Source organism: Rhineura floridana, chromosome 13 (assembly GCF_030035675.1).
Source record: "Rhineura floridana isolate rRhiFlo1 chromosome 13, rRhiFlo1.hap2, whole genome shotgun sequence".
NCBI classification, from domain to species: domain Eukaryota; kingdom Metazoa; phylum Chordata; class Lepidosauria; order Squamata; family Rhineuridae; genus Rhineura; species Rhineura floridana.
Genome location: NC_084492.1, coordinates 28,942,628 through 28,969,832, shown reverse-complemented (window position 1 = coordinate 28,969,832; position 27,205 = coordinate 28,942,628). Strand labels below are relative to the sequence as shown.

Below are 27,205 nucleotides of genomic sequence, written 5' to 3'. Positions count from 1 at the left end.
CCAGATGTTGCTGAACTACAGCTCCTATCATCCCTGGCCATTGGCCATGCTTGCTGGGGCTGATGGGAGCCGTAGTTCAACAACATCTGGAGGGCAAAAGGTTCCCCATTCCTGATATCGAAGATCCCAGATTCAACACTCGGCAACTCCTGGGAAATCCTGTCTTGAGAACCTGGAGGGACAACATCAGAGAATAGACAAAGGGTTCCCAAACTGTGGTCCATGGCCCACCAGTGGTCCACAGCATGTCTGCATTAAATATTCATATTGATTTTTAACTGTATTTTATTACTTTTTTTCTTTTACTGCTCTTTACTGTATTACCATTTGAATTGTGTGGAATGCAAATTGTAATACAATAAAATACATTATCAGAAATAAAAGAACCAATAAAAATAGTTAAAATTCACACAGCATCTACCACAGTGCATGACAATTGCTACAACAGGCAGAAAAGGCATTAAGTGGTCCCCCAAGACCCTCAGCAATTTGCAAGTGGTCAGTGCAGTGGGGGGAAAGTTTGGAACCACTGGAATAGACAATACTGGGCAAGAAGGAGATATAGGTTCCTGATATAAGGCAGCTTCCTATGGTCCTTCACATTCCTTAATGCCAATTTTCCTCAAACTTTCCCATTATTATTATTATTATTATTTATTAAATTTATATCTCGCCTTTCCTTCCAGAAGGAGCCTGAGGCAGCAAAAAAAATGACACTAAAATCATCTATGAAACATCTTAAAAACACAAAATCTTTTTAAAAATATATTTAACATTTAAAAAAAAAATCTTAAAAACAATTCCAACACATATGCAGACTGCATTAATTTAAGAGAAGAACGGTGACACGCTTTGGAAGGATTTAACATAAGAAGCAAATATTGGGGAGAAGTAGACTGAGATACACAGTCGTATCACACTGATTACAAGGAATATGTTCAATATGATTTAAATTGGGTAAAAAATGAATACTGGTGTTAATGGATGGGTCAATGAACTCTTTCATATTTCACCAATCTTATCAAGAGATAAAGTCAATAATTTCAGATACTGTTGGGGAGCATACATGAAATGTATAATTGAACTAAACCATTTTCTAAATGTAATAGCATGACAGTTGTTTCTGTTTCTAAAACCGCCCCACAAAGAATGTCAACACAGGTTATAATAAAGTGAAATCTTGATTAATTTTGTCACTGAACTGCATAAAATGTATTATTCTTATTATTATTATCTTTATACCCCGCCCTTTTTCCAAACTGGAACTCAAGGCGGCTTCCAGATAAAAACAAGTACACATCATTAAGAACCTATAAACATATAAACCATATAAACATATAAAATCAGCATTAAAACAGGATTAAACTATTAAGATGTTAAAACCAATTAGATATGCACTTAAAATACTGCAGTCCAGTTTAGGAGCATACAAGTAAAACAATAACATACAGCATCCTCTTCAGTCACTACCCTTAAAGCCTTCAGTTCCAAAGGCCTGCCGGAAGAAAAAAGACTGCACAGAGGAGGCCATTCTTGCCTCCCTAGGGAGGGAGTTCCAGAGCCTAGGGGCAGCCACCGAAAAGGCCCTATCTCATGTCCCCACCAGTCGCGCTTGTGAAGGTGTTGGGATCGTGAGAAGGGTCTCTCCTGAAAATCTCAGGGCCCGGGCAGGTTCACATAGGGAGATACGGTCTGACAGATAGCCTGGACCTAAGCCGTATAGGGCTTTATAGGTCATAACCAGCACTTTGAATTGTGTCCGGAAACAGACTGGCAGCCAGTGGAGCTGTTGCAGCAGGGGAGTTGTATGGTCCCTGTAACCAGCCCCAGTTAACATTCTGGCTGCAGCTCGTTGCACCAGCTGAAGTTTCCGAACAGTCTTCAAAGGCAGCCCCACGTAGAGCGTGTTACAGTAGTCTAAGCGGGATGTAACTAAGGCATGTGTCACCATAGCCAGATCAGACGACTCCAGGAACAGGCGCAGTTGGCGCACTAATCTTAACTGTGCAAAAGCATTCCTGGCCACCGCAGAAACCTGGGCCTCCAGGTTTAAGGCTGAGTCCAGGAGCACACCCAAACTGCGAACCTGCATTTTCAGGGGGAGTGTAACCCCATCCAGCACAGGCCGAACCCCTATTCCCTGATCCGCCTTTCGACTGAAAATGTAAATGCTGTTAACTAAGGCTACTATTGAGCATTAGTTTTTAGAAGTTCTTTTAGAGCCAGCGACCTGGGAGACCAGGGTTCGAATCCCCACACAGCCATGAAGCTCACTGGGTGACCTTGGGCCAGTCACTACCTCTCAGCCTCAGAGGAAGGCAATGGTAAACCACCTCTGAATCCCACTTACCATGAAAACCCTATTCATAGGGTCGCCACAATTCGGAATCAACTTGCAGGCAGTCCATTTCCATTTTTTTAGAATTAAGGGAAGAGAGGGTTGCCAATTCAAGGACTTCCACAAAGGCACTACCCATCCACTCCAGAGACTTTGTTTATGGCCCCCATTCTGAATGAATGTGTGCTGACTGACGGAGGAATGTGGAAGGAGAGTTATTGGTTGCCGTATGGTGCGAGAGCCCACAAAAAGAGTGGGCAGAAGACCACTCTAGGTGAGAGCTAGGGTAGGTGTGTCTGCACCATCCCAGATGAGAGATGGTATTGGATCTCCTGTATGTTTGAAAGGCTCCCTTGGCCAACAGGCTAACTAGCAGGATTCTAGGGGTCAGATTTGGCTTGTAGTTACTAAGTGCCTTGAAGACGTGCTAGAAGGCAATGGCTGTTCTAGAGTGTGAGCAGGATATGTGGTGTTTCAAGGAGAAATGGCAAACTTTACCTTCCCAAATGAAAGATGGCGAAGTGACAAAGAGAAGGGAAGGTTGGCACCATCCAAGTGTAAAGTGTGGCTACCATCCAATTATGGTGAGCCACTGTGGAATGCCATTTTGGAATAATGATCCCACACACACTTTGTATATTACCATCTTATTTCTGTAAGGCATTATTCTCTCTCCTGTTTAGTTTTAAGCTGTTAAATTAGGTTTATTTCTATTGTTCAGTACAGTGTTGTATGGATTTTTTTTATTATTTACTTATAGACATTATGGCTGTTTCTAATATGGTTCTGCATTTATTGTTGTTCATTTGATAAGTGTCAAGCTGGTCCAGGAACAATTTTGGGGAAAAGCAACATACAATTAGACACATTATAAAATTAAGATTGGGTTCTAGTGCAAAGAATCAAATGGACTGCCGTATCTATTGATAAACAACTAATGGAAAATATTATTCAAGAGCCTTTCTGGATATTCCTGTATTTGAACGTTACCGCCTTGTCTATAACTGTTCCATTAGTCAGCAATATAGAATGGGTTCCAATTGTTCTATGGTATGTACAAATTAAGACATGCATTTTTGAGCATACACCTTGCTAAACCAGCTATGGTCACATTTTGTATTTTATTTTTGAACCTTAATAAATTCCACACATAATTAAACAAGTATTTTTAAAAGGGAAATTCCTCAAATGGGTGGTGTGAAGGAATCTTTGCATACAATACCGTACAAGAGCAAAAACAGCACTACACATCTGTAACTACAGTGCAATTAAAAGAGGTCAGTAAATCCAGCTGCATTTTGGCACAAAGATGGCCTTATTTCCATGCACACGGCTAGGTCCTTCATGTCTTACAGTTCTCTTATTTTAAAGCTCTGGCAATATATTGATGACAGTGCTTTTTGATCTCTAAACCAGATCCTGTAGTTCATGGGTGACCAGTAAGAAAGGTAAGCTTACTTGAGTCCACTGAAATCCCTGAAAGTTTTTTTTTGGGGGGGGGAGGGAATTTAAACAACTGGTACCGCTGATCAGATTGAAAGACAATACAAGTAGGAAACGGTTTTGATACATTGGGAGGGGACACAATCCAGTGGAAGCACATTCACTGCATGTAGGAAGTCTTAAATTCCATCTCTGATATCACCACTTAAAAGGATCTGAGGCAAAAGAGTAAAAACTGTACCCCAAGATCCTGAAGAGCTACTCCTGTCAAAGTATGCAGTATTTTACTAGATGGACGAACAGCCTGACCCAATGTAAGATTGCTCTTTACCTAATGCTTGCAGCTGGGTGAAGATCACTAGCACAAAGAAATCGCACCCCACTTAAGATAGCCAATTTCTCTGACCTATGCTACCCTGATGCCGTGTTACATGTATCAGGACATCTCCCTCCAGACAATTATTATGCAGAACAAGTTAAAAGGCTAAGTGGCCAGAACTGCTAGCATCTTGTAACATTTCAGTCAGGACGCACATAATGGGATCAGGGTGTTAGCCAGAGCAGCGATTAACCATGTAACTATACCACTAACTGTGCAAGAATTTAGTTTACAAAACAGACAAGAAAACAAAGATACTGTAAGTACAAGAATCAATAGCTACTTGATAAACTGTAGTTTAGGAAACCAGTGTAACAATTATCTGGGATGCAATTTACTGTAAAATTCAAGAAATATTCACTGCACAAGTCTGGAGAAGAAACTTCAATGGCCACAAAAGTTTAAAAGATAGTTTAGCAAGAGTGCAAAGCAGACTGGGGAAACAGTATTAAACAGTTTGCAAACCATCTAAATAGGCAAAAACCTTAATAGGACAGATTTCATGTTCGCAAGGCATTTTTATCCATCTGCCATTATGTGCTACTGTTACTATTTATTTATGTAGCATCTTATCAAAGTCTGAATTATTTTAAATCCACACACACAACAATGGGAGCAGTTCAACAAAGAAACCAAAAACTTAAAGAGGGATGGTGGTGTTCTTCCTCGCTGGAGATCTTCAACCAGAGGCTAAACAACCTTGTTCAAGCTCTGCATTTCCCGCAATGAACAGGGAGTTGGAATAGATGACTTACAAGGCCCCCTTCAGCTATACAATTCTATAGATCAGGTCAATTCTCAGTTCCATTTTAGAAATAAGAAACTGAGCCTGAAACATAGCACCTTTCTCAAGTACAAAAAATCAAGTCTATGAACGCAGTAAGACTTGAACCAAGTCTCCCAGTCACTCCATTCATTAGAACCTAGGAACATAGAAAGCTGCCTTCTATTGAGTCAGACCACTGGTCCATTCAGTTCAGTATTGTCAACACTGACTGGCAGTGGCTCTCCAGGATTTCAGGCAGGATCCTCTCTAGGATCTACCTGGAGATGCCAGGGAAAGAACCTGCACCTTCTACATGCAAGGCAAATGCTCTACCACTGAGCTACTGCCCCTAGTCTCTATCGGTTGGTACAAGGAGTGTTGAATTAAGAGCTCCCTCCTCAATTTTGTAACAGTAACATACTGCACCAAGTATAGCTTGTTCACTTCAGTACCTGCACAGGTGGGTTTAGAACAAACTGATTATTCATCTTTTCTATGCTCAGTGTTACCCAGAAGAACCCATTTCACAATTTTATTCCATTATCCTGAAATCTGACCAATTCCTTGGTAGAGCAAATAAATTAAGAATATTTCCCCCACAAATATTAGAAGAACCGGTTTTCTGATACCCAAAGGTTATCTGCAAAAGCACAAAGATGTGACATGTACTAAGTGAGAATAAAAAATGATAAATATAATCAGTTTCTTGCTATAATCATTTCTAACATATAGCTTGATATGTGACTGTTAAAGGTTCTTGTATATGGTTCAGGATATTTTAAATGAGCATCATATAACACTCAGGTCAACACAGGAGTTGCCAGAACAAAAGTTTCAGTGAGTGCCAAGATCTGCTTTCAGCAGTCATTATTGATCTGAGTTATGATTAGCTTGGGGGTCTTTAATGGAGCCTGATTCTGACAGTGACTGCAGTACTCTTTAATTCACAAGATTAGTTTAACTCGCAAGTCAACGCATCTGAGCAACACAACACTTCACACAATGTTTCAACATCAGATGACAAACTTTGTTTGCATTTGGCATAATGCTAAACTATGGTTTAGTTACATGAATGGGCCTTCAGCTCATTAGCTCCCCACTCCACCTCAAGCATGGCCAAACGCTTTTGCTACCATTTTCATGATTATCCTTAACTATAATTTGGGAAACAAGCCAAATTCAAAATGTGGTTTATGATCCTGGCTGTTTCCCAACCACAGTAGAAGCTAATCACATTCCAGGCTTGAACATAATAAATTACGGTTAACTAAGCAAAGCTTCCTATTTCCTCCTTGTGGCCACCCCAGATCAGAAGGGAGAGAGAGCACACAACCCCAAGGCTTGTGCATTTACCACTATGCCACAGTGGTAAATCAAATTGTAGACTCCATTCATATATCAAACCAAATCATGGTTAAGGAAGTTTAACAGTGGGTTGGTGTGATGTCTGAATTGATAAAACTATAGTTACAGCCATTGCTCAGCCTCCAGAATCTGCAGTGATGAACAGATGGAGAGGACTGTAGTGGTGAAGCAGCTGCTTTGCATAGAGAAGACCTCAGGTTCAATCCTTGGTTATCTCCAGGCAGGAATGGGAAAGCTACTGGTCTGAAGCCCTGGAGAGCTGCTGCTGCTGCTAGTCAGTGCAGACAATATTGAACTAGATGGACCAATGGACTGACTCACTATAAGGCAGCTTCTTATGTTCCTAAATGACATTGGAAACGCAACTCTACACCATGACTTGATTCATGTTTGGAAGCTCAAATGATGGCTTGGTTTCTTAGCTATTGTTATTGCAAACCACTGAGCCACTCAATTTAACGTATATGATAAAACAAGGGCCAGTACTTACAGAAACGTGCAGAAACAACATCTAACAAAAAACACTTCAGAGGAAAAGGATATGATAGTTCTCTTCTCTTTATATGCAATTCTACTCTCTCATCAAATCTCAGGCCATTCTCAGGAGCACAATACAAGTCTGAGGATAACTGTGTGCCGTAATATTAATTACAAAATGACAGGATTCCCCAGAAGGGAAATCTGTGTACATTAAGAAAACTACTCATCTCAAGTTTTGTTCAAAGTACAAATTACTACACTAGCACTTCGCATATTACAAATATACAAAATAAGACTTTCATGCCTCCCTAAAAGATGGAAGGGTGGTATTTTTTCGTAATCTTGTGTTCAGGAGTAAGTCACAAGAGTTCCAATTTTTGAAACAGGATCTGTCAAGGGGAAGTTTGGGAATTCTAAATGGAACTCTTCAATTAAAGCAAACACTTTGCACTACAGGAGTAACATTACATTTACTGGAGAGCTCCACATGTGTCCTATATGCCTTGAAGCAGGCTCTGATAGAGGCCACCTGAAAAGGTCCACAAGCACAGCCAGTAACAAATGTACAAATAAAATATTCTCTTTTCTATACATTCTATTCTATATTTTTATGATTATGGGACAATGGCTCAACTCCAAATGAAAAACAACATGCAGACTGCAGAGGTGGTGGAGTTTGTAAAATCAGAAACAAGTGAAAGGTCAGGGTAAAAACTACTGTAACCTTTCAATACACAGAAAAGATTACTACAATTAAAGATACATAAAGCAAATAAAAGCTGTAATCTTGAAATTCTCAATTCAAGTGCTACAATTCAAAGTCAAACTGTTTATTGAACACTGTGAGCTGTATCCAATGTTAGTTCTACTCAGAATAAACCTATTAAAATTAATGGACATGACAGATCCATTCACTTCAATGGGTCTACTCTAACTTAAGCTGGATACATCTCATTGCTGATAAATGCTACATATTGTTATAAAAATAATTTCAAGTGTGCCAATGCACAGGGGCACTAAATATTATTTATTTATTTATTTTATTTTATTTATATACCGTCCTAAGCCCGAAGGCTCTCTGGGCGGTGTACAAAAAGATAAAAACAAGCAATGTATAAATACAATAAATACAATAAATCAAAAAACAAAACAAACAAATAATAAAGAAACCAAACAACATCCAAATTACAAAATAATAATGAAAATGCTATTAAAATACACTTTAAAATGCCTGGAAGTATAAAAAGGTTTTCACCTGGCGCCGAAAATATAGTAGCGTCGGCGCCAGGCGCACCTCATCGGGGAGGCTGTTCCACAGTTCGGGGGCCACCACGGAAAAGGCCCTGGTTCTAGTCACCACCCTCCGAGCTTCTCGATGGGATGGCACCCGGAGGAGGGCCTTAGATGTTGAGCGCAGTGTCCGGGTAGGTTCATATTGGGAGAGGCGTTCCACCAGGAAATATGTTACTATAGTTTTAAAAACTACCAAAGCGCAGAACTCACAGGTAGCACTAACTTCCCAGAGACATTTAAATGTAAGAGGCAAAAATAGGAGCAAAAAAAAAAAGCAGACAGGATCTGATGGAGGAACAAGAATAGGGCAGGAAAGGCTGTGTGTGCAGGTGGAACATTTTAAGACATCTTCAAATACCTCACACATACACATTAAAGTGTAATGTGCCATGCAGGAGTTGTACATCAACTGCGCAGATGACTTTGTTCCACACCCTCTTTGCTCTGCACACAGACACATCATTTGTATTCAAGAAAGGCACCTATCTCCTGGGACCTTGCATAATGTAACATTGAGTGACAATGATTATTTTTAGAAAATGTGGAATCATACAGAAAAGCAAGTCTTTGCAAGAGCCAATAGATGTGTTGATTTTTTTCCTGATCCATTGAACACACAGGCCTGGGTACCACACCAAATGTATAGTTCCTCTATGCCATGCTCTTTATTAGGCAGAGTCTGTGCGTAATATGCCTCGTGGCCCACGCACTCCCATGTGTTGGAACACGTGCTGCAACAGCACAGGGTGGTGCCGACAGTTGAGGACAACACTGAACTCTGAACATGTCATTTTGTGCAATATGCATGTGCATCTATTGCTGTGGTATGCAAGAACATTTACAAGTTTTACTAAATTTTTACCTCCCTACAAAAATGTATGCACCTGAGTAGTTCCCCACCCTTTCCCATGTGCCAATAAACAATGACAGCATAGCCTACTACAGCAAATACCAAAAATCTGCAAGAATGGGAGATGTAAAACCTCCCCCCATTTTAACATGGATGCAGATACCATGTAAAGGTAAAGGAATTGCCATATATGGAAAACATAAAGGGGGGCACCACATTTCCTCATAAATGTATGTGTAAGAGAGACAGATTTGTCTCAGATCAGAATGGGAACATGTTTTTGCTTCCCACACCATGTGCTTCTGGGCCAAGATTGCCAGAGATCAGTTTAAAGAGACTACCCCCTATTAAAGCACATCATTTTGCTGCAGAACATAATAAAAATGCCACAGCAATCTCATAACAAGCATTTCAAAGCTGTTGGGTTGGGGTTTTTTAATGTAATGAAGCAACCTCAGCCACATGTTCTCCCCTATCCACCCACGCACCCACCCACTGGCCATTATGCTAACTGCACCCCAAATTCTGTCGGATTCAAACCTTAGCAGCTGACATATCTGGCCAATCCCCAAACACACCCCAAGCCTTTACAAACCTCTGCAGCATGACAGCCCTGCTCTAGGCCTTCCCCATTAAAAAAAAAAGTACACACATCATTGCCTTGATTTGCAATCTATTTAATCCAGACAATGCACGCACACACGCACCAAGCAATACTCCAACAACCCTACTCTGCCATATTTTTCCAGCCAAAGCTACGTACCATCCTAACCACCACCTGCACCGCCATGATACTGGTACCAGTGCTGCAACTTCCTCAGCCCAGTTTGTAGGTATGAGCTTCAGACAAGTTTCTTTTCCTACTATCCAGTATTTCTTAATGCTAACCTAGAAGCAGGGGACTCAACCAGAGCTGGAGACTAGGTACAGAAAGCTATCCTGAGTAGTAAGGGACCAGCCCTGAGTCACACAAATAATATGAAAAAAAAAAGACCCTGGAAACACGTGCAGAATACAACAAGTAGCTTTCTGTCACCCTGGGCGCCTGGGACCTTCACCAGTGAGGACCTCTAGGTCCAAAGATATAAATCCTTTGCAGACAAACCCCTTAGAAAAAGGGGAGAAGGAAACAAACGAACCTTTACCTAGAGAATACTTGCTCTGAGCAATCGATACATTAAGTACACATGGCACAGAAGGAACTGCTCCACGGTTTTATAACCTTGACTAGCGACTATTCTCTCGGCCCCACGCCCATTATCTTCCCAATTCTACCCTTCCTCCCTCCCCATTTTCTTTTCTTTTTTATCCCTTTTCCTAAGGCCTCTCTCCCTACTAGAGATAAATACTGGGGGATCGTAGAAGAGACAGGAGTAACAGACTCAACCCCACCAGCGCTTTCCACCATCCCGGTCTCCTCACCCCACTACTCCTTGGCTGTAATTTGTCTTCTTCCACGGGGTGCCGGTGTAGGCGGGCTCGTCTGGGCCCGCCTGCGGCCTTCCCAGGGGGCCGTCTCCCGGCGCCGGGCCCCCGCTTTCTCCGGCGGGCCCCAACAAGAGGGTGTAATTGAGCCCAAAGGTGCTGGCCTTGTTGTCGCGCTTCCTCTTGTTGCTGGCGGCCGAAGCATTGGAGACGACGGCGGCAGCGGCGGGGGAAGGCGAAGACGAAGAAGCAGCGGCTGCCGTAGCCGCGGCCGAGGCGGCAGGGGAAGGAGATGCGGCCGAGGAAGAAGGCGACGAGGACGAGACGGCTGCGACAGGCGGCGCTGGAGTTACCCGGGTGCCGGGCCGGCCTGCCCAGGCGGTGGCGGCAGGCGGCGAGGCCTGCCGCCGGTAATGGTGGTGGTGATGATGGTGGTGGTGGTTGCTGTGCTGCTGCTGGTTGTGGCTGGCGCTCTCGAGAGGCAGGAAGTCGGGCTGAGGGTCGAAGCGGGGGCCGCGGGACATGCCGGGCGGCGAGGCCGGGCTGACCCCGGGGTTGGCAGCGGCGGGAGTGGAGGCGAGGTTGTTGTTGGAGAAGGTGGAGGACGACGACGACGGTGGAGCTGAGGCAGGCGGCGGCAGCGGCTGCTGCTGCTGAGCGCGCTGCTGCTGCTGCTGGAAATAAAGATTGCGGACCCCTTGCGTGGTCTCCCAGATCTGCATCCACAGGCGGTTCGAGGGGCCGAGCTGCTCTGGCTGGAACCAGGCGATCCGGGGATCCATCAAACGGGGACCCGGCCCTCGAGTGACTGGGCTAATCCTCCTCTTCGTCGCCCGGCCCGGCCCAGCCCAGCCGGCCGAGAGCCCGGCGGCGCCCACCGGCTCCCAGCGCTAATGGCGGGCGGCTCTCTCTCTTTTTCTGTCTCGGCTAGGGGCGCGTCGGAGGGACGACGTCGAGCAAGGCGAAACAGAGAAAGGGAGAGATTCCTCCGCTTGGCTGCCTCTGCCTTGCTCTGGCTGCCTCGCCAGTCGCCGCCTCCTCCTTCACCTCCCTTCCTTCCTTCCCGGCCTCCTTCCCCCAGTAAAATGAGTGACTGTTGTCGGGTGGCTGCTGGGGCAGGTCGCTCGGCCGCTAACTGGCTTCCTCGCCACTGGTACTCGTAGTTGCTGCTGCTGCTGCTCCTTCGCCACCGCCTCCTTCTCCTCCTCCCCCACCACCACACAGTAGCCCCCGCCCCTCCCGGAGAGCAAGGCGGGGCCCTGCCGAAGAGGTGGCCGCCGCACGGGCCGCGCGTAATAAAGGCGTGGGAGGGAGACAGAGGCAGAGAAGGCGGATGGTGGCGGCAGCGTTAAGCAGCCCCGGCGGCGGGATAGCCGCGTTGTGGCGAGGCTTGCCGCTGCGGGCCACACGCTGAAAGCGTGCGTGATTCAAGCCAGGCTAGGCCCTGCCCCGCTTGGCCTGTGTCTGCCTCTCCCGCCTCGCCGGCTCTTCCCCTCCCTCAGGCGTGCCTGTGGCGCTACAGTCGATTGAAGTTATATCCACCGTACAGTCACGCCGTGGCGCTCGGCCCCGCTGTATACCGCACACTTTTTGGGGGGGGGGAGATTTGTGTTATCATCGTTATTTAATGATATAACAATAGCGCTTACGTCGTTCTTTCACCACACGCCCTGGGTCGCACAGCGCCTGGGCTCTCAAGTTCTTCCAGAGAAGCTACGTTAAATCATCTGGCGTCGGCCACACAGAATGGGCACCTTAATGGGCTAACTTGAGTTTTTCTGGCTGATCAGATCGTTGTCGGCCTTTCACCGTGTGAAGTGGGTTTTAGTCTCAAACAACTCTCGTGGCAGAGTCCAGAGTGCAGCCATGTTGTCTGGTTAGGACAAACACGAAATCGGCATCTTCACAGACTTGGGCTGCAGTCCTGTATATCCACTCAACTGGGCATAAAGTCCCATTTGATCTGAATGGGACCTAACTTTGAGTGGAAAGGTGTAGAGTTGCGCAGAAACTTTTTATTGTGGCATGAGCTTCTGTAGAGTAAAAAGGTAAAGGTGTACCCGCACTTATAGTGCGAGTCGTTTCCGACTCTTAGGGTGACATCTTGCGACATTTACTAGGCAGACCATATATATGGGGTGGGATTGCCAGTTCCTTCCCCGGCCTTTCTTTACCTCCCAGCGTATGCCGGGTACTCATTTTACCGACCACGGATGGATGGAAGGCTGAGTGGACCTCAACCCTTTACCAGAGATTTGATTTCCTCCTTCTGTTGGAATTGAACTCCGGCAGTGAGCAGAGCTTCGGCTGTGTTACCGCTGCTTACCACTCTGCGCCATGGAGGGTAGAAGCCATTTTATCACATGCATCTAAATGTGTCTGACCCAAAATTGAGTCATGTGGTATCTTAAAGGACTGCTTGGCTTAATGGTGCAGAAACTTTCAGGAAGCTAGAGCCCACTTCATCAGATACATAAAATTTAGGCTAAACGACCTAAGCCAGGTGTGGGGAACCTTTGGTTGTTGCTGAACTACAACTCCCACCAGCTCCAGCAAGCATGACCAATGGCCAGAGATTATGAAAGTTGTAGTTCAGCAACATCTGGAGAGCCAAAGGTTCCCAACGCTTGCCTTTCCACCATCACTTTTATTGGTACTTGAAGCAGAAAAGTCTAACGGCATCCCTCCTATAATGACAAAATGCAATTAACTGATTTGTTGACAAGTTGCTCTTTTTGTTCATGCTGCCCTCAACCCGGATTTGTAGCTAAGTGCATCATTTCTGCATCGTGGGAAGTTGGGCCTACAACTTGCACCATGTGCTGATGTGCCCATCACCTTGAACTGGATCCCACTCCCTCATATCTTTACACTGGGGAGCCAATCCTAAACCCCTCTCTCACACACCTCTCAAGGTTGTTAATAAGTGGTGTATGAATTTAGTTTGGATTTAGCCTTCTTTTCAGTCACAATACCCAACTCCCTGTGTTTGCCTCGTTACCATCCTCTTCCTCATTTTAATACCACTTTTCCTTGTACAAGACCTCCTGCGCTCATATGGTGCTTTGCGCACATGCACACACCGCCTTTTGCTAGAGAGAGATTGGGCCTGTCCAAATCCTGCCACCATCACCTTTACTATTTTTATTCATAACTGTATAATTTTTTTTCAGTGAACAAAGGGGCTTTACAACTCTTCCTCCTTAACATGCATCCTTTCTTCAGTCACTGTCTGCGTCCATTCGCCTCATGAACTGACACGTCACCTCTCACCCTTAGGCCTGCTTGCATTCCATCCCCAGAACCAGTTGGTTTTTAATACCAAACCTCAGCAGCTGACTTGTGAAGTACTACTAAAGATAGTTACTTTTGACTATGAGTAGAGTGCATTATTTTGCTCTCCACCACTTAGTAATGCTATGCTTCTCTAAAACATCTAGGATTAAGTAATGGATGCCTGATATCCTCAGAGAGGCCTGCCCAATTTGCAACCCAGTAAGCCAAATGCACATCCCAGCCACATACTGTGTCTCACCAAGTCACAGAATCATAGAAACAGAGAACAGCAGAGTTGGAAGGGGCCTGTCCAACCCCCTGCTCAATGCAGGAATCCAAATCAAAGCATTCCCAACAGATGACTGTCCAGGTGCCTCTTGAATGCCTCCAGTGTTGGAGAGCCCACTACCTCTCTAGGCAATTGGTTTCATTGTCATGGCTCTAACAGGAAGTTTTTCCTGATGTCCAGTCAAAATCTGGCTTCCTGCAACTTGAGCCCATTATTCCATGTCCTGCACTCTGGGACGATTGAGAAGAGATCCCGGCTCTCCTCTGTGTGAGTCCTAACAGCTCCCCAGTTTTGTTTTAATTTTATTTATTTATTTATTACATTTATATCCTGCCCTTTCTCCCAGAAGGAGCCCAGGGCGGTAAGCAAACAAAATGTTAAGAACTTCAATCAGTACAGAATGATAACAAAGATGTCAGACAAAATCATTTGCTAGGTACATAATCTTACAGCTCTAAACTCAGTGAAAGAGCATCAGCTCTGTGTGCAGAAGGTCCCAGGTTAAATCCCTGGCATCTCCAGCTAGGGCTGGGAAAGACCCCCGTCAGGAATCCTGGAGGGCTGTTGTAGACAATACTGAGCTATCTGAACCTATAGGCTGACTCAGTTTAAGGTAGGCTCCATCTGGAAACTGATTTACCTCAGGTAATATGGGACTAATTTTACAAAATTCATTGGTAGTTTGTGTCAAAAGTGTGCTATTTCCCCCCTTTATAATCCCAAGTAGGTAAGGAAAGCAAGCTTTACCAAGCCCCTTTTGGCTTCAATATTGGGCTAACAGGCTATATTCATTGTGGGTGGGGAGGTCACACTTGTTGCAGGTTTGGCCTCTAGGACACTGCTTCCATAAAAGTATGAACCACAGGATCTTTTCCTTTCCAGCTTTATCTTCCCATATATTTTCCTCTCTCATTTTTTCAGTCCATACATTGGTTTATAACACTCTGCACTTTGGGGGCTCATGCAGAGGTTCCATGTTTCCACATTTCCCTGCTCTTTAATTCACGTTATATAGCCATCCATAAGCTCTCTTCCATTAAGTTTTAAAGTAATTCATTTTTTAAATGTGTGACTGTTTTTTCTTCATACTATGCATCATCCCTTTCCAATCTTATCCATTAGTATTCCTTCCTCTGCTTCTTATTAATGTTTACATATTTTGCAGTTATTAATGTTTACATATGTTTTTCAGTTATTCAGAGGCAAGGAAACATCTTAGTCCAGTCTTGGTGGCAGGGGAAGAATTAGGTTTAATATGTGTGCATTCTTTGAGCCCACTTCCTTGTCCCCCCAAAGATCTTTTTAAATGGCAAATGGATATCCCTTTTCCACAAAGACTGCGGAACTTAAGCAGATTTTTTTGTGATGTATATATTTGAACTATTATACCTACCTGAGGAATATGGATTAATTACAAACACAAAGTGATTAAATTATTGCAAGAAAGAAAAGAAAAAAGCCAAAGGGTTGAGGTCAGTGATGTAACGTGCAAGTAAATGAAGTAGATGTATTAGAAATCTATCTAAACTGGTTGAATAAAGAGACAAACCTTGTTCAAGTGCAATCTTCAATAGCTGCTGAACTTGCTTCTCAGAACACATTCAGACCATATTCAGCATTGTCGGCAGGGCTTTACCTGGTTTCTGAAGGTCAACCATTTCAGGCCTTAATGAGCACTAAATAAGATGTGGATGTTTTCTAGGAAATACCCTGCTACCACTTGCTTCACAAGATCATAATAACTACCAAGATACAAAGAAAGTTTTTCAGAATGAAAAGTTCTGAATTACAAAGCACATGGAACACAATTCTTGTTGCTTGTGTCTACGTTCTTCACTTGGAAGTATGTAAACCAGGGATGAGGAACCTGTGGCCCTCCGGATATTGCTGGACTCCATCTTCCATCAGCCGCATTCCAGCATGACCACTGGTCATGGATGATGGGAATTATCACCCAAAAAACATATAGAAGGCCACATGTACCCCTTCCCTGATCTAGATCATGCCACCCACAGTGGAATGCATGGCAGTAATCTAATCTGCTATTTACAAAAAAGTAGATAGCTATAAAGAAAACTGCAACCATAAAGAATGGTCAAAACCCCAAATCTCTGTAAGTTTTTTACAAATGGGAAAACATTTATTGCCAAAGCCATTGCTTAGCAATTTTAAGAGGAACCCCACATCCAAAATAACTGTTGCTCAACAGCAAAAGACAAACATACCCTCCTAAAAGCAATGATTTTTGTCTTGTCCAAACTGAGCCCAGCATCCAAAACCCTTTACTCAGGAAGGCATATCATCTGGTCTGATCAAGATTAGAAGCTAAAGTGGGTGTTATGTTTTGGATACCAAAACATACTCTGTATTACACACTCACTGAATAAAATGGAAGATAAAACACAATCCTATGAAATTCCTAAAGGAAGTACCCCAACAATTATGTAAAACTGCTTCTAGAGTTCAGAGAGGAAAATCAAAGACACCACAAAGATATTAACAGTACATCCTAATCCTGGAACCTACGCCTGATTAAAGGTTTATTCAGAGTAGCTGTTCTTTCCACCTATAGGTACATTTGTGGTTAATTGCCATAAGAAAAAAGTCTTCATTTACAAATCAGTTCTTGGGCAATATCTCAAAATGCATTGGGTAGCCATCCAAGACCAGGGAGAGGAAGACTTAACTACAAATACACATTCTGGCTATCCTATGGGCCTTTTCCAAGGTTGCCTGGAAAAAAAGGAAAGATCAAATATGGTATTCATGTGCACACACCAGTTGTTTTTATGAGCTGAAAAGGAACTTGGCACACCCAAGGATGAATTCCAACATGTTCACCACAAGGATCATTTAATTAAAAACTAGTATTCCTGATAGAGATCTAGTTTGTTGAATGGCATTTGCCAACATCCCTTAGCAAATGCAAGAAATTCCATTTTTCCTCATAACAGCAATGGTTTCAAATTACTGGCCTATTCAAAAAGATCCGTTTGTAGAAGAAATGCAAAAGACAGTCAAGGAATAAACACAGACCTAAATTAATTGCTGAGGGAGATTATTTTGTTTTCATTTTAGTTCCCTCATTCCAATCAGATTAAAAAAATGTTTTAATTGTTCCACTTACGAAAGGCTCACACAGATTTCCCATCTCTGAATGTATGATTAAAATTGCTTTGAACAGATGGTGAGGAAAAATGTACTAAGTGAAAGCTTGATTTTTAAAGCTTTGTGCAGCACCTCCCACCAGGAAATTAGCCAGCAGCAGGTATTGTTTATTTTGTGTTTGTATTTAGCAACATGAAAGTGACATCAGCTTTAACAATATGAAGAGGCAGATGCATTGTTTCCATAAATCCTCACGAGATTTCCTTATCTTTATTAGTAAGCCCAGAAAAGTTGATGCTGGGTAGATTTTCAGAGCAAAAAGTTCTATCTGGAACCCTCACATTACCTACAGATGTGTCAGGCATTAGCAAGTGACACAACTTGCAACTACTACTCATTTCTCACCTCTGCATGGCAAAAGTCAAAAGGTTTCAAGGGGAGAAAAGCACAGAGTAAACACTAAACAACCAGACACGTAATGATCCCAACAAGAGAATGTTCTCTCTGGTTTCCCCCCAAGGGGGATTAGCAGCGTATAGTACTGCAGACAGGATGCCCCTATGAAAGCAGGAGTGTGGCTAAGGTGGTCAGTTTATTTCCTAGATCTTGATTGGGACAGTATCATATCCCTGCCTGACGGTAATCAGAACAGTAAAATCAGAAGAAATTTCTAATTTCTGCCACTGATGCAGAACATTTCAGCAAGCAAGTTAGTGAAGATACAAACACACAGATCTTTTGTAGAAAATGTTTAATTACTCCCCATTTTCAGGGAGCTTTAGGCTAAAGTATTTTCAATATTAGATGAAAGTATCCATTTTATTTTAAACAAATTCAGCATTTTATGCATTTTGTGTCACTGCAGCTCATGTCATCCCCCCAGCATACAACACAAACATAAAGGCTCCCAATCGCTTTCCAAATCAAACAGTTACAAATTAGTTTGCTAAACAGAAACCTTGTAAATCGCCACAATTTAAATTTTAGTAGAAATGCGTGTATTTTAAAAATACCCAAGTTTAGTGCAAAAAACCCCCAACCCAACAGTGATACATTTGAAGTGGTTCATTTACCCTCCCATTTCAAATATCACCAGATTGCCTATTCTATGGGAGATGGGGGGGGAAGACACTAGTTAAATAGCCTTTTTATCCTATCTGAGAAAGCACTATAATAAAGGAAAAAATCTCATCCCATCTAAAAAAAATGTTAGGGAAAGTAGCATCTTTTCTTGGCTTCTGTGTAATATCCTAGTATATATACCAGCTTTGAGGCAATTTAAAAACAGTCTATGATTCAAATGGTAACAGAAGCATATAGTGAGGATTATTCTGCTATCTTGCTCACGAAGCCTTCTGCAAGTTCTGCAAGGATACAGTCCTTCTCTTCATGTCTGGAGGGTACAGTGCAGAGGATCCAGGTGCCTGGTGCATAGCAGTGCATCAGGGCAGGGCCACCCAAAACCTCCATAATTCTGATCACATGTGGTATCCTGCTTGCACATTTCCCATAGATATTCTGAGAACAGGAGAACCTGATGGGTCTCCAGTCTGATCCAACAAGGCTCCTCTTACATTCATACATGCATATTGCAAACCTGTCAGGAGCTGGCATAAGTGCATCACAGAAAAAGACCTTGAAAGGGCACTTACAAAGTTGGACACCCTGTGAAGTGGCTGTGGGAGTGAGAAAGAAGCCAGCCAGCACATCCGCTCTTTCCTGGAGTTCCATACCCTGCCCTCCACAAACGGAGGCCAGAATTGCACCCCAAGTAATACATAGTGGCATTACTTTCTGCAGGCAACACCTATTTCATCCGACGCTGCTAGAAACAGCTGCTTGCCTGTAAAAGCTCGCACCATGACAAAATCACAAAAAGTGCCACTCTGTCTTTTTAACACTGCTACCTTTCTGCTTACTGTTAACTCCTAATTTCAAACCACTTAATCCACTAAAGAAAGAGACTGCTGGTTTTGTGCTATCTATATTTTTCCAATGGTTCAGCAAACACATTTCAAGGTGACAGGAGCGACAACATCCACACCTGTTGTTACTGCTCAACAGTAGCAGTCAATAGCAATCTATCATTTCCAGCCCAGGCTGGAAAAATCCCAAGCAAGGCGTTGCCCAGAAAAGGACATGCCAGCATCTATGAAACTATAAAATAGTTTTCCAACCTCGTGTATGGCTGGCACCTATATGATCAAAGCTGGCATCTAGGGAGGATTCCTTCCCTTCTCCAATCTAAGCCTGATATGTACTTCAAAGAGTAAGCTACAGGTTGAAAGAATCTTGGTATGTTTGTGCAGTGTGGTTAGCCAATATGGATGGCACAAAGCCAGCCCAAGACTAAAACCACTTGGGGCTAATCCACAGCAATGCTAAATGTATTAAAGTAGCCCAACTTCAGAACAAATATTGCTTTTTCAATAAATTATCTGACAGACCACAGTATAAAAGTATACGTTTTTAATATTTTTCTAGCATGTATTAAGGAATCCACATTCCTTTGTTTATTTTGCAGAATAATAATTTTGTAGGGCATGGATATTTACACACAATGAGAATAAAATCCAGAGATTTCAACCCAGTACTAGATTTTCTAACCATGGTTAAAAGCGTGGGAGCACCTCATAGGTTTGCATGTTCCTTTCCTTTTCAGAGCTAACCAGGGAACAGCATTATATCTGCACCAATGTTAACATTAGCTATGATTACCTCAAACCAGAGTTTGCAATGGTTAGAAACGGTTTGCAAATGGTTAGAAACAGGAGTACACTCTGGCTTGAGATAACCATTGCCCAACAATACACTCTAATTACCTCTGCAAACTGGGGCGGGGGAAGCATCATGTAAAAAAAAGTGGGGGAGGAAAGCATGCTCATAAGAGAGTTTCTCAGTCTCTTAATGATGGTCAGACTATCAGCAGCGTTACATCTACAATAGGCCTTCAAAAGGAAGAACTGGAAAAATCCTAGCCACTTGGTCAACTAAAAAATTTATGCTGACATGCAGATAAATCAAACATTCATTCAGAATTAGGTAGGGCCTGCCCCTAAGTCGACTTGACATTGGTTCTTAAGAAACCAAAGCATGGCACCTAGGAGTTCAAAACATTTTTCCCAGTCTTAATTTAAGGGCACATTCTGGCTGTTTATACTGAATCAAAATCAAATGATGTGGCACTTATGGATGTTAAACCCAGCTTTAATAGCCCCATTCCCCCACAATTTCTTAACTTCTCCTGCCGCCAATTACTGCAAGGTGCTATATAAATTCTAGGCTAAAACTTTTAACAATAATAAAAAATGTAGCTTTACATTCCTTTCTTACAATTCAAAAGTTACTTTTTTCTCTCCAACATCTCCTGATAGGCAATGAATCTTCTTAAATTCAGTTTCACATTGTCAAGCACACATAACTGATCTGTGCTGTAGTGTCCTTTCCCTTCTTTCCGCATCTGCAATTTAAAAGGAAAAAAATGCATATGCATTTTATTGATATTCTACAAGAGATGCAGCCTAAACTATCCAAAATAGGCACTGACCTACTCTGCAAAATAGGACATGTCATATGCAGCACTTTCAAAACCAGGACATAGATGTCACTTGGCCAAAGCAACAAGCTGCTTGGGACACACTAAATTTCCTTCACTCTTTTGGACATCATGGTAGTTTGAGGATCAGAAGCTTAAACTGGACAGTATTCCACAGACAGGACTTAAACTGAAGATCTAGTTGTATTAATTTAAACCATGGAATAATAATAATAATCCTAGTCCATAAACCAAAAGAAAGCTATTTTCAGAAAGTACTCTCTCCCTCTGAGAATTCATCACTTTGGGTGGTATGCAATGCTAGTCTTACTCCACACAGACCCATTGAAGTTGATGGGTATGGCTAAATTAGGTTCATTAATTTCAGGGGGTCTGCTCTGAGTAGGACTTAGGTGGATACAACCCTTAGGGCAGATTCACACATGTGAAGAATGCTCAATGTCAGGGGTCAGCTCCGTGTTTGAGAAGTCCCATAACAGAGGGCCCTCTGATGGGCCTCCTCCTAATCAATGGGCCCATCCTAAGTAGTTGAGCCCGGTTGAAGTTATTTGGTAATGTCAGCCCCAGCAGCACACAGCATTGTGCTGTCACCATTGGAAGATTCTCCACAATGCCCTAACACAATGTCAGACATGGACACTGTGGGAAATTAAAACAGTAGGTCTCAGCATCAGATGAATTTTGTTAACAAGGAGGCTTCAAGACAGGCACCAGAGTATACAGGGATGCTGAAGACCCTTCAACTGCCTTCTGCAGATGCTAAGTTTGCTCAGTATCTCATCACCGATAACTTGAAACTGTGAGGTCACATCCACACCATCCATTTAAAGCACTCTTATAGCACTCTGTCATGGCTTTTCCCAAAGAATCCTGGGAACTGCAGTTTGTTAAAGGTCTCCTAACAACTCTAAGTATCCTCAACAAACTACAGTTGCCAGGATTCTTTGGGGGACGCCATTATAGTTCAAGTGGTATAAGAGTGCTTTAAATGGATGGTGTAGATTTGACCTGACCATGTGATGGCTGATCAGTGATGGCTCATTCATACATGCACAACTCTTTACTTATCTTGTGGCTGCCAAGTGATGAACACACAGGTATGAGTGCACCCCCTTACTCCTCTCTTCTCCTCAGAGAACTTATACTAGCATACTTGACTCTGCAGACTAGGAAATGACTAAGCAGCATGTGTCTTGCATGCTGGCAGACTAGGTCCTTCCTTGTGTTCTAGAGAGCAGCGTGTTCTGAGAGGCTGGCAGGTACAGCACTGCAGTAATTTCTCAGATGACGTCTTTGTATTAACTCTTCAAAAACAGAAATCCAACACCCCAAAAGTCAAATTCTTTAAGATTGCTGTGACCCAGTACTGGCCTGATCTAATAAAAACAACTGATTATATTTAACCAACAAGCAACCTCTATTCAACCACTGCAGAAGCACACACAGCTTATTTGAGCAAACCGAGGTAAGTCTGTCTTAAGAAGCACAAAATGCCGCAGAACGAAGATGGAAGCAAAGAGCGTCTCTCATGAGATGCTGATGAGTAGGCTTGGAAGCTGGGTATTAAGCCCACAAGGATGGAAGGAGTTCAACAAAAAGTGCAGGAAGAAACCAAACACCTCCCTTCCTTGCCACTAGAATTCTAACATGTTCCCCCCTTTCCCAGCCTTGACCTGTCTCCATCTTTGAAAGTGTATTATTGCATCCATGAGGACTAATGACTTGCTTTCCTTTTTTCCCCTAACAAGAAGTTGAGTTTTTTTAAGGCATTCGATATGAGCTCTGGATGCAACTGCTGGAAAGTCAAATTCTCCAATCTGTGGCATGAATGCAGTCAGAAACCATATTAGTACTTAAATATCTTCCTCTCACAGCAAATGCTTACCCGTGATTTGAAAACAGGCTGGAATTCCTTAAGTGCATAAAGCAATTTTAGTTGCTCAGCCGCCTTTTCAGCTTCTTTACCATCGGCAAAAACATCAAAGAGAGCATCTAGAGCTTCCCCCACTACCACAAGAGAAGAATCTTTTGTTGCAACGTCAAGGAGGAATTTCCCAATCATCTGAAATGATACAGAAACACATTCCCCAAACAACAACATTTCTTTCAAGCAGTAATGTCATTGCTAAAAAGCAAGAGAGGGATCATAATAATCAGGAAGCGGTGTTACCTTTAGTGTTTGCACAGTGTCTTCTAGTTTAGCGAGTACACTGCCAGCAATTCCTAGAATGCTAACTACATTTACTCGGATGCTAACATTGCAACTGTGAATACCAGCTTCACACAAAGTCATCAGCTGCTCAGGAGACATGCACTGTTGAAAAGAATAATAATGGGAGGGGGGAGTAAATAAAATGGTCAACCTCCAAGTTTTAAAGAAGGTCAAAATAAACCCCAAATAAGGTTTTCATTCAAGTGTTTAAGGAATATTTTCCACCCAGTCGTCAAACTTAAAAAAGGGCGGAGTCAGGTATATTTACTCTTGTAAGCCGCCCTGAGTGCCCTGTTATAGGATAAAAGGGCGGGATAGAAATATTTTAAATAAATTTAAAACCATGTCCCACATCCCAAGAGCATTGTCCACTGGCAGCAGAGCCAGGGGAAAATTCACTATTTTCTAGTGGGATGCAATCACATACCGACAAATTCAGGTCACACAATTAAAAGTTGATTTGGCTCTCTTGTGCAACAAACCCGTTTCCTCCCTCCCCCCCCGCAAAAAAACCAGACTTTTTTCAATAAGAAAAGTGACAGGAGAATGCACTGGAAAGTGTGGGATAAAGGTTGCTTGACACAACGTTAAAACGTTGTTAAAACAAAAAGGGATTGTGAAGAGCTCCAAAAAGACCTCTCCAAACTGAGTGAATGGGCGGAAAAATGGCAAATGCAATTCAATATAAACAAGTGTAAAATTATGCATATTGGAGCAAAAAATCTTAATTTCACATATACGCTCATGGGGTCTGAACTGGCGGTGACCGACCAGGAGAGAGACCTCGGGGTTGTAGTGGACAGCACGATGAAAATGTCGACCCAGTGTGCGGCAGCTGTGAAAAAGGCAAATTCCATGCTAGCAATAATTAGGAAAGGTATTGAAAATAAAACAGCCGATATCATAATGCCGTTGTATAAATCTATGGTGCGGCCGCATTTGGAATACTGTGTACAGTTCTGGTCGCCTCATCTCAAAAAGGATATTCTAGAGTTGGAAAAGGTTCAGAAGAGGGCAACCAGAATGATCAAGGGGATGGAGCGACTCCCTTACGAGGAAAGGTTGCAGCATTTGGGGCTTTTTAGTTTAGAGAAAAGGCGGGTCAGAGGAGACATGATAGAAGTGTATAAAATTATGCATGGCATTGAGAAAGTGGATAGAGAAAAGTTCTTCTCCCTCTCTCATAATACTAGAACTCGTGGACATTCAAAGAAGCTGAATGTTGGAAGATTCAGGACAGACAAAAGGAAGTACTTCTTTACTCAGCGCATAGTTAAACTATGGAATTTGCTCCCACAAGATGCAGTAATGGCCACCAGCTTGGATGGCTTTAAAAGAAGATTAGACAAATTCATGGAGGACAGGGCTATCAATGGCTACTAGCCATGATGGCTGTGCTCTGCCACCCTAGTCACAGGCAGCATGCTTCTGAAAACCAGTTGCCGGAAGCCTCAGGAGGGGAGAGTGTTCTTGCACTCGGGTCCTGCTTGCGGGCTTCCCCCAGGCACCTGGTTGGCCATTGTGAGAACAGGATGCTGGACTAGATGGGCCACTGGCCTGATCCAGCAGGCTCTTCTTATGTTCTTATGTTCTTAACGTCGTATAGCCTCTCCCGTGAACAAATTGGGACCAATAAATAGCCAACATTGTGTAATCTCCCCACAAACTTTGAACAAACACATCAGGATAAACGCTCAATAAACAGGCCATCTGAAAGCAACAAATGTGGAGGGGAATGTACTCTGCACATATCTGGAGATACCGACTGCATGTTAGGAAAATAGTCTCTAGACCCTTTTCATTCTTCTCCTTCACCCCAAGTCTTCTAGTTTCCCCACTGCAGTTCCTCCTGGCATGTCCTCTCCCCTCCCCTCTGAGAAACAAGCAATCTCACCTGAGGTATATTATTAGCTGCCAACATCTGCAAAAGAGCTCGCAAAGCACTGGTTACGGCTTCCAGAAACTCAATTTCCTTCGGAAATTCTGCCCAAAAGTAAAAATCCCAACAAAGTTGTCCAAGGCTTGAAACACAAGAAAGTTACACTTACTTGGAGACAAATTTCATTGAGATCAACACATATGGTGCCCAGGGCAATGTTCTTAGTACTGGCTTAGCAATTCTCAATGCTTTTTATTGTTTTGGGTAAAGTCCCACGTTACAGAAGTTCAAAGTTTGTCCATACATCACTCACTGCCATCCCTGCTTCATCCCAATCTCTAGGCCCAAACCATCACCAGCTCTACTTACGTTCCCTTACTCCTCAGATGACTGGAACCATTTCCCACAACTTTCAATCAACTCTGCCTAACCAACATTGGCTTACGGGCCCTGTCTTCCATCTTCAAATTGGTTTTCTGTTGACTCATCAAATAGACTTTCAGTTGATTTTGTGGTGCTCTATAAAGGCCAGGCAGCTGTTAAGCTGCCCTTCAAGAAGTTGTACTAAGGAAGCTTAGAACACCTCAAATACGGGTGTTGCTGGAGAACATTAGCATGTCCTCCCACAGGCATCTAGCTGGCCACTGTGGGAAACCAAGATGCTGATCTAGATAGGCCTTTGGTCTGATCCAGCAAGCCTCTTCTTACATTCTTATGAGAGAGTACATTCTCTGAGGTTCCCAGGCTGTGGACCTCCCCGCCCCGGGCATCTGTGTGACTCTCTCCTTTTTGGCATTTAGACTCCAGCTAAAGACTTTTCCGTTTTAGCAGGCCTATGATTTGGCTGCCATCCAATATGTTCTCCCCTTGGTTTTTCTCTACAATTCCTTCCCACAGTAATAATATTCCACTTTTCCATTTCATATCAAAATGGATTACAAGAAAGATACAGATAAAAGAATGATAAGCAATTAACTCTCCCCCCCAGGTGTATGTGTGGGGGGTGGAGTTAATTGCTTATCATTCTTTTATTTGTATCTTACCTGTAATCCATTTTGATATGAGATGGAAAAGTGGGATATTATTCCTGTGGGAATACCTGCTCCCATGCAAACCTGCCTGCTTCTAAGGAACTTCTCAAGGTACCTCCCCCTTCTGAGGTTAGGTCAGTGGCTACTGAAGACTAGGGCCTTTTTGGTGGCGTCAACTATTAACAGCAACAACATCAAATAATATTATTATTACCATGTTTATCAGTTCCTTTCTGCAAAAGAAAAAGTCTCAAAGCAAATTAAAGTAAAATACAATACATAAAAGCAATTTAAAACTGAAAGATGGGTACAAAACACCTAAAATGCTCATCCGAAAGCATACAAATAAGGACAAATCCTAATTCTTCCATTCTTTTAAATTAGATTATTTATTTGCTGCTCAATGACTGATGCTGAGAAGGCTGGGAGTGGGAGGCCTCACTGCTCTTTTAAGTTTGGGGGAGTTGTTTCTGCTCTTTATTTTTTTCCACCTTGTCGTCTCTAGGTTGGTCCTGAAGGGTCTAGGTTTCATAAATGGAAAAGGGGCAGAAGGAAGTTTCCACAGATTTCCCTTTCCCCCTGCAGAAGTCACCTCCTACATTGTTCCAGAGGATCCTCCAGAATAGACTGCCAGGGGACGGAGGAGGAATTAACAACAATCACCTTTCCCAGCAGCTACTTCTGTTCCATTTGCAGGAGCTTCCAATAGATCCATGCTCCTTCAGGGCACTTTTTTCAATTCAACTTTCTCCTTTTAATCGCTATTTAGTTACACTTTTATTCTTATCTCTCGATTAGATTAGGGCCACATTCACCACATACATTTACTCCACTGTTATTCCACTTTCAACACTCATGGCTTCCACCAAAGAATCCCGGGAAGTACAGTTTGTAAAGGGTGCCAAGAGGAGACCCATATTCTTCTCACAGAGCTACAATTCCCTGAGTGGTGTCAGTCCCTCTTCCCAGAGAACTCTGGAAATTATAGCTCTATGAGTGGAATAGTAAGTAAGTAAATTTATGACGGTCAAAGACCAGCGTATAAATACATAGCATTAAAACAACAGGATATCATTAAAATTCAAACATCCACAAAACTAAACAAATTCTGATAAAAAGCCAATTATTAAGCCTATATGTGCTATTGATTTGTCATTGCTCTTCAGCATATAATGGCTGCTGCACAAAAACTGGCCACTTTAACTGTGACTTGAGGAATTCGATCAGAAAGAAGATACTCCAGATAAAATGTATCATCTCTATCAGGATTTTTTTGTAAAATCAGGGTAATGAGAGAGAATCAAAGGTCACAATAAAAAACACAATAAAGTAAAACATGACCCACTGTCGCTACTTCCCCCGCATCACAAGGGCATACTCGCTCGCAATAGGAATTTTTTTGAACCTGCCATCCAAAAGTGACAATGGTAAGACATTAAACTTAGCTAATGTAAACACTTTTCTGAATTTGGGAGTGGTCAGGTTAGCCAAATAATGAGCAGGTACAAATGCCCC

At 42.8% G+C, this 27,205-nt stretch overlaps 2 protein-coding genes across 3 annotated transcripts in view; both read right to left on the bottom strand.

Moving 5' to 3' along the window:
- Positions 1–11,806, bottom strand: part of TENT4B (terminal nucleotidyltransferase 4B) — a 52,723-nt gene extending 40,917 nt beyond the window's left edge. Inside the window, exon 1 of the mRNA XM_061593999.1 lies at positions 10,337–11,806. Within this exon, the coding sequence (XP_061449983.1) occupies positions 10,337–11,121 (785 nt within the window). The 5' untranslated portion in view covers positions 11,122–11,806. The remainder of the gene's footprint in view (positions 1–10,336) is intronic.
- A 7,660-nt stretch (positions 11,807–19,466) lies between these two features.
- The window catches only part of HEATR3 (HEAT repeat containing 3), a 34,078-nt gene continuing 26,339 nt past the window's right edge, over positions 19,467–27,205 (bottom strand). For both annotated transcript variants that reach the window (XM_061594054.1, XM_061594055.1), the window contains 4 exons: positions 24,675–24,763; positions 22,739–22,882; positions 22,454–22,630; positions 19,467–20,472 (listed from right to left, as the gene is read on the bottom strand). In XM_061594054.1, the coding sequence (XP_061450038.1) occupies positions 20,356–20,472; positions 22,454–22,630; positions 22,739–22,882; positions 24,675–24,763 (527 nt within the window). In that variant the 3' untranslated portion in view covers positions 19,467–20,355. The remainder of the gene's footprint in view (positions 20,473–22,453; positions 22,631–22,738; positions 22,883–24,674; positions 24,764–27,205) is intronic.